This window comes from Micromys minutus (genome assembly GCF_963924665.1).
Source record: "Micromys minutus genome assembly, chromosome: 4".
NCBI classification, from domain to species: Eukaryota; Metazoa; Chordata; class Mammalia; order Rodentia; family Muridae; genus Micromys; species Micromys minutus.
Window position 1 is genome coordinate 63,166,888 of NC_137973.1, and position 14,893 is coordinate 63,181,780.

A 14,893-nucleotide genomic window follows, 5' to 3' on the forward strand; every position below is an offset into this window, starting at 1 on the left:
GTGCTTGGATTACGAAACTGTGGAACCATTTTCTCAGAAAGCGCCCTAACACTCTATTCGAGGGGACACAGTAAAGGAATTGCTGGCGTGACCATTCCATGGTATGGTTAAAGTTTTGATTGTGAAGAAGAGAAACATCCAGAGGCATCTGGAGGAATCCAGAGCAGAGAGAAAAAGAAAACAAACTGGACACGGTCAGGGATAGGGCAGCCATAGAGTGGGGGAAAGTAGTGAAGACAACAGAGACAGAGATAGAGAAGAGTGAGAAGGGGGCGGGGCACAGGACTGTGGAACAGCACTTATGAACAGGGACGGAGGGAGCCTGGAGACGACATGGCTTGGATATGCAGCACCAGGTATGTCAATGGAGGCACATGGTAGTAAGAGCGAAGGGAAGTGGCTTCTTTTGGCAGATGGAAACAAATTTCACAGGATTGCTAGCTTTTATCTAACTGCAGAAACCCTCCTAACAGTCTAGGTTGAGTCTGCCCATTTGATGGGGAATAGAGGGTACTTGTAGACCTGACACCTAACAATATAGCTGGAGATTTTAGTTGTGCCTGAGGAACAACACAAGAAGAAACTTACAGACCAAAACCTTAATTCAGTTAGGCTGGTCTGATGGTACACACCGTTGATCCCAGCACTCAGGAAGCAGAGGCAGGTAGATCTCTTGAGAATTCAGGGCCAGCCTGGTGATCTGCATAGCAAATTCTAGGCCAGACAGGGTTAGTGAGATCCTGTCTCAGAAACAAAACAATAAAAAGTATACTCTCCAAAATGTTAATTAGAAAAATCATTTATTTCTGCTCCTTTCATACATCACGTTGTCCAGGAAACAAGTCTCCCATATGCGTCTGAAACGGCAGAGCACCATACACTCCGTCTAAAGGCAAAGCACCACCGCAGAGACTGGCCAGTCGTCCAGACGTCTCAGTTCTCACCATATACTTCTCGATTTGCATTAATTTCTGAAAGTCAGAAATACCATGTCCAAAAACTGATGACGGGTTTGTAAAAAATAATCACTTTGTTCAATACCAAAGTTTTAGGAGGAGTATATTTTCTTTAAGAAATAAAAAACTAAGAAGAAATGCCATTTAACATAGCTGGTACACTGGGACAGGTCATCAGAAAAATACTGTAATGAACTTGTCTCTGATGCCGTGGCTTCCAGTCCAAGCTTTGCTGTGCGTGCTAGGGTGTCACTCAATGCAATGTTTACGCTTCATTCTTTTCCACATTGCACAGGGAGTGGTTCAGCCTTGAAAACTTTATTAACAGGAGCAAATCCGGGATTCACTGATTCCTTCTCAAAAGGTACTAGCCCATCAGGTAGCCCCTGTAGAAACAGAATTCATAAACACACAAAGGTGATCAGGAGCAACCATTCAAAAGTTGCTGCCTACTACGGATCTGATGACAATCCTCATCACCACCCTTGGCTCATGCTAATACATAACCAGGCTTCCTGTTCTCTTCCCTCTCAAAACATCACAAAGCAGTATGCAAACTAACATACAGTTAGACATGAGGGCAGAAAAATGAAGACTATAAAGCTAAAGTTAACAGTCAGAATAAATCTCTGGGCTCGCAAAATTATAACAAAAATTAAATCTTTTTGTTGCAATAAATATTAAATAAGATTACCTTATATAGTTAAATTAGTCTTGAACTCTGTCAGAAATCTGAGAATGGCCAAATATTTATAAACATAAGAAGCCTAACATGGCTTCCAGAACTGAGAGGTTATAGAGACAAGTCTCCACTAGCAGTCCCCTATTAGCAACATGTGAGAGCAAGTCCTCAGCCTTCTGGCCGAGGATCACTGACAGACTTTTAAAATGCAGAAATCTTAAAGGGCTGATAATTTTGACTCAGCAAAGATTATCAGTCGACTATTCTGCATAATGTGCCCCTTTCTGACAGTATTTGTCTAGAGGTGAATTAGGCAGTTTCTGCCCAGTGGCTGCCTAGCCACAAAGTATACCTCACCTGGAAGTAGAGATATTCAATATCTTCATTAATCTCACCAAAGGGGAACAGTAAGGAGCAGATAGGTCTCAACAAAAGATAAATAACATTAAATGTCATAATTTATGGATTTCTGACATTTTTGAAAAACCATCTAACTATAAAAGGTAACCTAGACTGTTGTCTGTTAACTGTTCTTAGCTATTTCTGATAAGAATATTTTTAAAACACTGTAACTGTTAACAAGGAGCCATGAATTTGTTATTTGGCCTCTAATTCCTATGTTTAATCAACTCAGAAGTTTACAAAGACATCAATAGAAGCACTGGGTCTAAACCTTGTACTTTTAAACATTTTGTAACAAATAGGTTCAATACCAATGTAAAGACATGACTTTAGCTTAGTAACCAAACAAGATTAAGGCTGGAGAAACCAACCTGGCTAATTCCTCCCTGTTAAATTATGACCATTTCTAAATTCCTTATAAAAAACAACCTTAAAATAACCACCATCAACCCCCCAAAGTCCATGAAATCGGAGCGACGACTCTTCGCCATTTTTATAGAAACTAGTTTAAATTCCAAAGCCCCTCGTCACACTAGAGGCACTGGGAAAGCCAGGAATATCATGCCTGGAACTGCAAAGTGCCTCTGTTGGATGGATCCAGAAAGCAACTGCAGACTTCAGCTGTGCCCACAGATGACACCAAAGTTCAAGCTACTCTCACTAAAGGTGTAGCAGGCCCCAAAGCCCCCTTAAGGAACTGAATGTGGTACTCAGATCTGAAGCCTCCCTTCTGCAATAGCACCTGAGATCTAACACCAAGGAGGGATGTGCAGGATCAGAACAAAACTGAAAAATGCTGTACTGCTACCCTTACTCCCAAATGACTGAACACACCTGCATCACTGAGGCCCCCAGACTGTCCCCTCTGTGATGCGCCCTTACTATTCACTGGGTTAGTCTGGACAAACCTCACTCAGTTTTCTCAACTATAAAAATTACTCCATGAGGATTCTTTCAGAATGTTTTTACATAGCATGTTATTTCTAGTAACAGGCTAGTAGCATCTAGTGTGTCGAGCCTTTTCACCTGTATAGTAGGAATTGGATTTTATTGAGACTTACAGTGGCACTCAACCGACACTTGCGGTTTTATTTTCCTCCTTTCCAGCTTCTAGACCCTTAATGACTCTAAATCAATGCGCAGCCAATGCAAACTGCCCACACTTCACTCTTTCCTCTTGCAGTATCTACCCAGACAATCTGCTGAGAACTTCCACCTTCCTCAAGCTGCCCTCCCCATACATGCTCAGGCTGAATAACACAGAAAAGAGCCCTGAGTATGTACACACACAGACTCAGAAGACCCTACAGACATTCACTATCATAAGGTTTGATGCATTCAAACAAAAAAAACAAAACAAGAAAGCAATTAAACAGTACAGACTGCTTGCTGCCCAAATGATCTCCTGAGCTCAGTACCGGGGCCAACATGACAGCAGGGGAGAACCAATTCCCTCTAGCCTCTGACCTACACGTGCGCCATGCATGGCACATGCCCCCCATTTTCTCACAATTTTAAAAGTTTTTAGAAATTGGTTTGTAGAAATTCCTATGAGGTTACTAATTTGAAATTTAGAAATGTTTGCTAAAGAAACAAGTAGTTCTGGCTTAATTTGAAGGTGATAGAATTTTTCATATATTCTGATTTTACCTCTGGCAGGCCAAACACAAAGATTAACTTAGTAATCTATTTTTAAAGAACTACATTACACATCTGTATTAGTTCTTGCTCTATTGCTATATAAACCACAATGGCCGGCTTAGGTCCAGAGTTAAACACCATGATGGTCAGGCATGTGGCTGGGGCGGGAAGCAGACAGATCTTGAACTACAGACACAAAGCAGAATGAGCAACTGGAAATGCCACTTAAAATTTTGTGAATTCCAATAATCTAGTATGTGAGAAAATAATCTCTTTTCAATAAAAAGGAAAAGAAATCTTTAAATAATATTACATTAAAACATACAATCTGAACTGGAGAGATGTCATAGTGCTTAAGAGCACTGACTGCCCTTGCAGAGGTGCTGAGTTCAATTCCCAGCAACCACATGGTGGCTCACAACCATCTGTAATAGGATCTGATGCCCTATTCTGGTGTGTCTGAAGATAGCTACAGTGTACTAATGTACATGAAATGAATAAATAAACCTTAAAAAAAATCAACCATGCAATCCAGACAACCACGCAATCCAGACAACCACGCAATCCAGACAACCACACAATCCAGACAACCACACAATCCAGACAACCACGCAATCCAGACAACCACTCAATCCAGACAACCACGTAATCCAGACAACCACACAATCCAGACAGACAACCACACAATCCAGACAGACAACCACGCAATCCAGACAACCACTCAATCCAGACAACCACGTAATCCAGACAACCACGCAATCCAGACAACCACTCAATCCAGACAACCACGTAATCCAGACAACCACGCAATCCAGACAACCACACAATCCAGACAACCACGCAATCCAGACAACCACTCAATCCAGACAACCACGCAATCCAGACAACCACTCAATCCAGACAACCACGTAATCCAGACAACCACGCAATCCAGACAACCACTCAATCCAGACAACCACGTAATCCAGACAACCACGCAATCCAGACAACCACACAATCCAGACAACCATGCAGAGGCTGGACCTAGGCACCCTACACATTTGTAGCAGATGTGCAGCTTGATCTTCCTGTGGGTCCTCTAAAAACTGGAGCAGAGGATGTTAAATAAATAAGTAGATGAATAGGTTAAAAAAACAACAAAAAACACAATCCAAGCCAGACCCACACCTTTGATCCAACAGTCAGAAGGCAGAGGAAGGCAGATCCCTGTGAGTTCAAGGCCAGCCTGATCTACAGAGCAAGTTTTAGGACAGACGGGATACACAGAGAAACTCTGTCTCAAAAACAAAACAAAACAAAACGCAATCCTTTCTCCCATCTTATGGGAGAGCACTTCTTTCCTGTCAAGGCTTTTTGGGTTTTCTTCATGCAGGCTGAAATCCGTATCCACATGCCTGGGACCATGTACACACGTTTGTGTGTGAGTGCACATGCAACAGCGCTGGCTGGCCTGTGAGCCCCAGGATCAGCCTGTCTCTGCCTCCCTGGCACAAGGCTAGGTGTGCATCTTCCTCCAGCTCCCACCCGTGCTTGTGCAACAGCACTTCACTTGTTGAGCCATCTCCCTGACCAAGATTCCCTCATCTTCTATATTTGCAAATAGAAGGAGATACTTTAGGGATGGGACCTCAATGTAAACATTCATTTATAGGAACCAGGCGTATAGCACAGTGGTAGAATACCTGCCTGTCCTGACTCGTTTTATGTCAACTTGACAAAAACTAGAGTAAGTCTTCTGAGAGGAGGGCACCTAAATAGATAAAATGGCTCCATAGTGCTCGCTTCGGCAGCACACATACTAAAATCAGAACGATACAGAGAAGATTAGCATGGCCCCTGCGCAAGGATGACATGCACATTCGTGAAGCCTTCCATATTTAAAAACAATAAATGTATCGCACCCTCTCAGAGTGTGGTACACCTGGACCTTAAATCATAATCCGAGAGCTAAGAATATAGCCTTGTGGCAAAAATATATTCATATAGTGTTATGCCAAAATGCCTTTTAAAATCTGTACATGTATCCCTCTTTTTTAAAAATAAAGTTATAAGAGGAAAAAAAGCCTCCATAAGGTCGGGCTGGAGGCAGAACTATAGGGATTTTCTTAATTAGTGACTGATGTGGGAAGGTCCAGGCTACTGTGGATGTGGGCATCCCTCGACTGGTGGTCTTGGGTTCTGTAGAAAAGAAAGCTGAGCAAGCCATGAGGGACTAGACAGTAAGCAGCACCCTCCATGGCCTCTGCTCCTGCCTCTGGGTTCCTGCATGGTCCGAGTATCTACTTTGGTTTCCTTCAATGGCCCCTTCCCCCTCAAGTTGCTTTTGGTTAAGACATTTTATCAAAGCCATAGTAACTCTAAGACGACGCCTAACATGCACAATGGCTCTGAGTTTTCCACCACTGCAAAACTCCAATCACAAAGCAAACCAAAGGAATCGTTTGTTTTCTGTATTCTGTCCACGTATCCAAAGGTACTTTCATACAGTATTTGTAACAAGTCTGTACATGAAACAAGGTTTCACTCAGTGTCTTCTACTGAGGCATCATGCTAGCTGACTAAATAACTAGCTTTTCAGTTAGGAATGAGCAACTTATGCCAATAATGAAAGAGCAAGAGCAGCCTGTGGCCAGAACCCTCTCTACTCTCATTCTTATAACCTGATACAGTTACCAAAGGCCCATTACAGAAAATGGAGCTCCCTCCAGTCAGTGAGGCTGAGGCAGCAAAATGAAACTCTCATGACCACTCAAGGGGAGAAAGCCAGAAAGACCTACTGGTCTCAGCTTTGTTCTAACTGTACTTATAACCTGAAGCAAGCCACAAATTTCTTTAGTTCTTGGATATTTTTCACATTTAAATGATTGTTAGATTAAATGGGTTTCTGTTGTCCAAGTAAATATTACACCAATTCATAACAAAAGTTAAATTGCTAATTATACAAAGTATTTTACTTACGGCAATTTCATTCTCATGAATACTCTAGCCATGAAGAAACTCAGCAGAACACAGACGAAGCCAATGAAAAGAAGAAGAAACCTATTGAGTTTTGGTATATTTGGTGCATTGGATCGGTCCAGGATGATGAAACCTAAACCTCCCATTGTAAACAGAAAGCTAGATGCAAGTCCTTCCATGATATACTGTCCGTTTACTCTGAAAAAGAAAACCACAGCAAAGCAAATGAACGTTACTAGAAAATTAATGTTTTTTCCCTCTGGGTTGAAATCTTTGTTTCTGTTTTATGGTAAAAGTTTGTGCTGACAACTTTTGGTTGTGTTTTTAGATATTCATCTTTTCATTCATTCAGCAGGTATTCACTGAGAGGTATATGACACAGCAAGCGTAGGCTCCAGGTATATGGCAATGAACAAACAGGTAAGACCCTGTCTTGGCTGGGGATATAGCTCACTGGGGATATAGCTCACTGGGGATATAGCTCACTGGGGATACAGCTCACTGGCAGAACCCACCCAGACAAACACACTCAAGCTTTAGCCCAAGCACCACAAAAAATAAAACAATAGAGAGTTTTAAAGCATCAACTAACAAAGCTATCTGGAAAAAATCAATACACATTTTAAGTTACTTCAAAAGCTGGACATCTTGGGCTGGAGAGACATAGTTAAAAGCACTGACTGTTCTTCCAAGGTCCTGAATTCAATTCCCAGCAACCACTTGGTGGCTCACAACCATCTGTAATGAGATCCAATGCCTTCTTCTGGTGAGTCTGAAGACAGTGGTATGTACTAACATACATAAAATAAATAAACAAATCTTTAAGAAAAAAAAAAAAAAAGGCTAAGCATGGTGGCAGACACCTTTAACCCCAGCACTCAGGGCTACAGAGTGAGCTTCAAGAGAGCCAGGGCTACACAGTGATCCTACCTATTCATAAATAAATATTCTATCAGCTGCAAAGAAATTTGAACTAGCTGTGTTTCTTGAAGTTGTAATAACTAATAAATTTCTCATTTCAAGGTAAAGTATTTTTAAAACATGCATTCTAAACTAAGAACCCATGACCCCCAACATTTTCAGCAATCTGCAAACCCTTACATATAAAGTTGTATATGTTTGTATCTAATTTTCCTTTGTGAAAAAAAATTATTAGTTGTTATTGCTTCATGCATATTTGTATGTGTGTTTTGGGGGGTGGCACATTTATCCATTGTATACATGTGAAGGTCCTAGGAACTGGACTCAGGCTTTTCAGATTGGTGTCATGTGCCTTTTCCTACATCTCAAAAACCCATATCTGATTTTTTAGGAATATAGTATGTTGAATTCTTAGAGAAAGCAAATTACTGTCAAAGAGGTGGTGATCAACAGCTATAAATAAAGAAGGTATATATTTTTATTAGCTAACTGAGTTCATTGAAAACATATCTGCACTTAGCCTAGGATCCTGGGCATGACTAGACCTGCTCTGTGTCTACTCCCAGTAACACAGGAACAATGGCTTTGTACCATGAGCTTCCATGAGGATTTAATGACACAATTAATGTAAAATCACTTAATAATCTTTTGCATTTTGGAAATTATGTTAATGGCCTTAACTGAAATGTTACTTCTGCTAAGCTATTTAAATCTGCCACCCCAATAAAATGCATTCCATTTTCTTGCTGTAAAAAAAAAAATTAAGTTTAAAAAAGCAGACATAAATGATACCATATTCAAAATTCAACAGTGCAGGAAAAGTGCACACACGCACATGCACACGCCCACGCACGCACACACACGCGCACACACACACACACACACACACACACACACACACTCTAAATGTAATCTTTAAATGATAAAGAATGAAAAGGCTTTGAAAAGTTTCCCTAAGATCTTATTTATCAGTTTAACTCCCATTCTGGGGACCACGATAAATCTCTCCAGCAACAGTCTACATACAACTAATTATAAATATAAATACACCTTGCTTTAGATGGCTACACCTCAAGTGGACTCTAGAAAGCTATAGGCTCAGCACTGCCCAGGTTAATCAAACCATACCAGAATGTGTCTCCTTGATGAAACAGAATGCATAAGGTCTCAAAATTGTTTACTTAACAGTAACATTCAAGGGTTTACAATCTTTTTTTGTAAAGTGTCCACATAGCTATCATAAAGGGTCATTCTTTGCCTATACACAAAACCCCAGGGTTGCTCTCCAGGACCTAAATAACCAAATACCTTGGGCCTGTAGACTACATGTTTTATGTCACTTACTCAGCTCAGCTTAAGAACAGCTATAATTAATCAATTAGGCACTCCAGTGACACGATCAATTAGTGTCTGGTATTTATATGGTAATATAAATAGAATGGCTAATTCCAATAAAATGTTACCAAGAATGGCTGGAGTTTGCTGACTCCAGAACAGTCTGTCATTTTCATTTTAAACCAACCTTTAGGTATATCAATCATTAAGATATACCTTACTGCCTAATAAATTAATAATATAGTTCTACTTTTGACATGTTCTTGTTTCATGTTCATTTTCCCTTACCATCCCTGTGTGGCCCAGACTGCCTAAAACCAGAGACCTTCCTGCTGGAGTCAGTCATGTGCCACCCACCACGCTCTGCTTTCTAGCTTTGAATAATCAGGTGTGCCAACAACCCTCTTTCCCATCACCAAGTTGTACAACATGCTATCTTTTACCTGTAAGCCAAGAAAGCTACTGGTCTCTGATGCCCATGTTCATCCGTCATTGAGCCAACACTTGGAGGTTCAACGATAACATCATAGATTATTCCTAAAGGAACGACAACAGTACATAATACATCTCTCAGTCTGAAAGATAGGTCTCCGGTTTTACTTGTCTCTATTACATTTAAATGGGACTTGTGTATACATAAAGAAAGCTGCTTTGATTGTATTATTATAATCAAAGAAGATCCAGCTAATCTTATTTTTGGTGTAGTGGTTTCAATACTTACAACCCCCATAGATTTATACGTTAAAATGTTTAGCCAAAGAAGTGGTGTTGTTAGGTGTGCTTATTGGAAGAGGTGTGGCCTTATTAGAAGAAGTGTGTCACAGTAAAGGTGGGCTTTGAGGTCTTAAATGCTCAAGCTACACCCAGTGTAAAAAACACACATCCACACACAGTCATCTTCTGCTACCTCCAGATCAAAATGTACAACTTTCAGCTCCTCCAGCACCATGCTTCTTGCCATGATGATAATGGACTGAACCTTTGAAACTATAAGCCAGCCCCAATTAAATGCTCTCTTTTATAAAAGAATTGCCTTGGTCATGATGTCTCTTTAGAGCAATGTTTCGAATGACATCTAAATATTATCTCTCAAAGAGATGCCAGGTTCACAAAAGAAACTTAGTAACATAGGCTAATATTGTAGAACAGCAGTTCTCACCCTGTGGGTCACAAACTCCCACAAAAGTTGCATATCAAATATCCTGCATACCAGAGATTTACATTACAATTCAAAACAGCAATGAAATTACAGATATGATGTAGCAATGAACTAACATTCTGGTTGGGGGTCAGCACAGCATGAGGAGGTGTATTAAAGGGTTATAGCATTAGGAAGGAGGAGAAGCTCTGCTCTAGAATGACTCCACAAGGGAGAGTTCTACTTAGCAAACAAAATAAAGCCACATAGCTTTGAGCTCATTTCTGCAAATTGAGAGGCCCAAAGAAAATTTCTTGCTCTTTTTGGTTGGCTGAGAGGGGTTCTCACTCTGTAGCCTGCCACAAAACTCACTCTAATAATCCAGGATGCCTCAAACTTGCAGTAATCTTCCTGCCTCAGCCTTCTAAGTATTGGGATGATCACTTACTCAGCCAATGATCATTCATGTCCAGGAACATTTTCAATTTCCACTATGCAGATATAATCTCTAACCTTACCTTCCTTTTTTCTAAGACAGGGTTTCTATTATATGCCTAACTGTCCTACAACTCTGGCTGGTTCAAGACCAGGCTGGCTTCCAACTCTGCCTCTAGAGTGCTGGGATTAAAGGCCACTACCACCTGGCTCCCACTATTAAACAGCCTCAACTCCAGCTTTTCTTATTCAGTAGCAGGCCTGTCCCCTTCACCCTAGCCTGACTAAAGAATCACAGGATCCCTTACCTTCTCCCTGCCAAATGTACAAAGCTGGCACCTGCATCCACTAGCCCCTTCTCTCAGCTACACAAGGAGTCCTTCCCCTCACTCCATTTCCAGTATCCTCCTCAGAACTTCATTCTTTGGGTAACTCTTCTCAGTTCTGTCTTTTCAAACTCTCTTTCTCTATATCAACCCTTCGGTCCTTCCCTCCTCCCTTCCTTTCGACCCTCCTAACATTTTTTCTGCTTTTCTTAAACGCATAGTCTTGGAAAGAATTAAGCAAACTAGCCCACATCTATTCTGGCTTCTGCCACCTTTGACAGTGCTAAGGCTGCCCATGACCTACAATTTGCCAAAGTCAAAGGCTTCTCTCCTCACTGTCTTTCCAGAAGCACCTGCTCTAGTTTACAATTTCATTTCTCAAAAGCAAACAAAACAAACTAAACAGACAAAAGACTAATTAGAACCACTGCAACCCAACTCAGCGGTATAACTGAAATCTTATCTTCTTGAATTGCAGATTGTAACAGGGGTTTGACATAACTAACTGCGGGGATTTAAAAATGCTACTAGTAAAAGGTTCATGAACTTGCAAGCTGGAAAATTAACTCTTAAGTTTCATGTGTGCAGTTGGAGACTTGACTAGAGCCTGAACACAGCACATGCCCTTCACACTGAGCACACTCCACAAGTGCAATGCAAAACTTCTGAGCTCTGTCTCCAGATGACTGTATACTATGAATTATGGTTTTTTTCCGCTATTCATTACTACACGCATACAATCGGCTCTCCTAAAAGCATGAAGTTAAGTACCAAATTAGTATTGTTGAACTGTACTGTGTATTAGTTTTTAAAATTACTGTCTGAGTTTCTTTAAAAATTGTTAAATGAATTTTAACTGCAAATTAGGGCAAAATTTCCAACAATTTCTGATGAGATGGTCCTAAACATATTTCCTATTTCACAATACATGTATATGAGGAAGCAATGTTCTCAGTATTTGTAATTATAAACCTAAAATATCAGACACTGTAGAACACCGAGGCTGCTCTACATCCTGCAGTATCAAATGCTCAGCTAAGATTCCATTGTTCATGGAAAATACATAGGCACATCTGTCTCATTAGTATGTGAATTTGCTTTCAGCTTTAAGAAATAGCACCAAAGGGGCTGGAAAGATGGCTCAGAGGTTAAGAGTACTGACTGTTCTTCCAGAGGTCCGGAGTTCAATTCCCAGCAACCACATGGTGGCTCACAACCATATGATGAGATTTAGTGTCCCCTTCTGTGTGGCAGACATACATGCATACATACATGTATATGGAATTTTATTAAAAAAAAAAAACCTAGCACAAATGTTTGTCTACCAAATTATTGTTGTAAAGTAAGTTTACTCTTTACTACCAGTAAAAGTTTGACATTATACCTATTTTATTTGCCTATTTATTCAAGGTATTATTCAAGGTGCAAAACTGTTAGAAGAAGTTGGGTCACATAGGAGAGAAAAGGCTAGAAGCCCTGATTTAAGTAAACAAAAAACAACTCACTGGTCTCCTGGTCCCATGTTTGTCCATACTTTTGTTTTCTTTTCTAGTATGACCCTTCTAACCATTCAAACTCAAATACGTTATTTCCTCAGGAAACACTGGAATAGAATCAATGCTTCCAACTTAACGCAAGTATGTGGTGTTTAGCATGTCTCCACCTCACTCTATGGAAGCCAGAGTAATAACATTTCTTTGCTGTTATCCCAGCACTGAGTTCCCAGTAAATCGGTAACACTTGTCATTCTCAGCCACACTGCTTGGGTGTACAGGTATACTCAATTTTTAGAAGACAGTCCATTCCAGAATACAAACAATAAATGTACAAAATGTGCCCTTCCATTCTGACCCAGTAATTGGAGCAGAGATTCCCCCAATCCCATTTTAGAAACACCAAAACTGTGGCCCAACAGAAAGTCGGGGCTTCTGACAAAAACTGTCTCCAAAGGAAGCAAAAGTCAAGAAACAGACCAGCAAGAATGAGTACTACGTTTTTAAAGCCAAATGCATTAAGTTCCATATTCACTGCTTAATGCGCTAAGCAAAAGTTAATTCTAACACCACACCAGGTAATTTCTTTTTTACTTGAACAACAACAACAAAAAAAAATGTTTAAAGTGGCATTTAGCATTTCTGTTAGTGTAAGCTACAAAGAATGTCAACTCTAGTTAAATACTGTCTTCTAGCACTTCAAATATGCAAAGTAGTCTCAGAAAACACAGCAATGTCTACACGCTCCCTAAAAAAAAAGCTGAACTATTCTTGCTAACCTCAGATCTTTAATTTTCTGACGTACACTACTTCCTAAATTCCAAAAACACAATCCTTAATAAATCCAGAAACTTGCGTTCCAAAGGGTGCTCTCTGAAGACGGACTGCCAGCTCACCAATATGCAAAGCCACACCCCTTTGCATTTTCCACTTAAGGGATTCAGTGACAGATATCAGAAAAGGGCTGCTTTCCCTGTATTTTCTGAGTCCCATCTCCTGTCCCCCACTCCCCCCAAACATCATCTTTTTGCAATCTTTAATTCCAGCCTCACGTATTTCTCAAAAGAAAAAAAAAAGTAGTTTCGGTAAGTTCCTTTCTCATTCTTGTGATCTGACAAAAAGCAACCCAAGCCCCTGGGGTTTGAGCTTACAAACTCAATGGTTGTCAGATCTCTTCAAGACTCCAGGGACCACAAGATCAGTTTAAAAGTCCCACACCCTCTCGACCAACCACAGAAACTCGGTGATTCCTATTCCCCAGACCCCGGTCAAACAAGGTATAACAAGTAATAAGAACTAGCTGGACTTGACAATTATATTCAACTGGGCTCACGAAGGAGAGGGCGGGCAAAGAGGTGACCATTTCTCTCCAGGGAAAGGAGTGAACTGAGCTCCGATCAGCCAGCAGACCTACGCGGGCCGGGATCGGCGGCCACGCGCCTCCGGAGTGAGCAGCCTGCGCGCCCACCCGACCCATCACGGCCGAGTTACCTCCGGTAATGAGGAAGTAAGATACCACCACCAGGGCATACACCGTCATAGCCGACGGCATGTGCACCCAAGGCGGTTTCTTCAGCTTCAGGTTGGGGCATTCGAGCACTAAGAACGGGACTCGGTACAGAGTCTCCATGTCCCCGGCAGTAGGACCAGCCCTCTGGCCTTCAGCCTCCCGCGCCGCCCGGAAACACGCCCGCCTCCCTAGCTATTGCGCATGCGTGAGCGGAGGACTAACGGAGGAAGTCAGAAGTAGACAAGATATCCACTGTAGGAAAAAAAAAAACTACATTAACCTGTTAAGGGATATATTTCTAAAACTATATTATAAGGAGATTTCTTAAGGTTGAATGTAGATTAGAAGCTTGTTTTCTTGCTGAGAAATAATTGTATATTATGTACCTTCCAGGACCTGCAAGGCGACCTACGTGGCCAAGCCAGAGAAGTGGAGAGATTCGCGTCGCATTGCCCCGCCCACTTGCTGAAGCCACGCACTTAGGAGCTGATTGGCTGCTGAAAACTCTAAATTCACAGGGCTGGAGGATGAATGAAAGTTTAGGTATGTGCTCCTTTTCAATATTGGAGGTTTCCCCTCGGGGCTTGAAAAACTAATTCCCTGAACTGTTTCTTCATGCTGTATAGCAATGCTAATTGTCAATAATTGTCAAAGTAGTATAATCTCCATAAAAAACAATCAGTCCATGTCTACCACAAACTGTTGACAGAACAAAATATTACTCTGAACCATTTGTAGTTCTCTCAGCTTGTCTCTTCTCAGTCACCCTAGAGTTGGTTAAAAATCACTCAGGCCAAAAACCTTGAGGTCATTCTGGTTCCTCGCCTTAATTACCTGCTTAGTAGGGCGACGGCTTCGGTAACATAAATACTAAAATTGGAAAGGAAAATCCTGTCACCTGGCTACTTCATGTGTCCTGCCAAGGTATCAAATGTAAATAGGAAAGGACCTCAATGGCTAGAGGCAGTAATCCTGATCGATCAAGAGAATGATGGGTTACTATTATAAAATAGCAAGAAGGGAAAATTGTATTTAGAATACAAAAGCTCCACCGCGGAGTCTCTTATTCTTGTGTCCTATGAGAAAAGCTTAAGGA

At 41.1% G+C, this 14,893-nt stretch overlaps 1 protein-coding gene across 1 annotated transcript; it reads right to left on the reverse strand.

Moving 5' to 3' along the window:
- Nucleotides 1–781: 781 nt before the first annotated feature.
- On the reverse strand, nt 782–13,957 carry OSTC (oligosaccharyltransferase complex non-catalytic subunit). The gene is made up of 4 exons (XM_080915537.1): nt 13,779–13,957; nt 9,339–9,432; nt 6,640–6,837; nt 782–1,342 (listed from the first exon to the last, which is right to left on the reverse strand). Exons 1-4 carry the CDS (start codon nt 13,915–13,917, stop codon nt 1,324–1,326), a joined length of 450 nt encoding a protein of 149 aa, XP_080771663.1. The 5' UTR covers nt 13,918–13,957; the 3' UTR covers nt 782–1,323.
- Between the last annotated feature and the right edge of the window lie 936 nt (nt 13,958–14,893).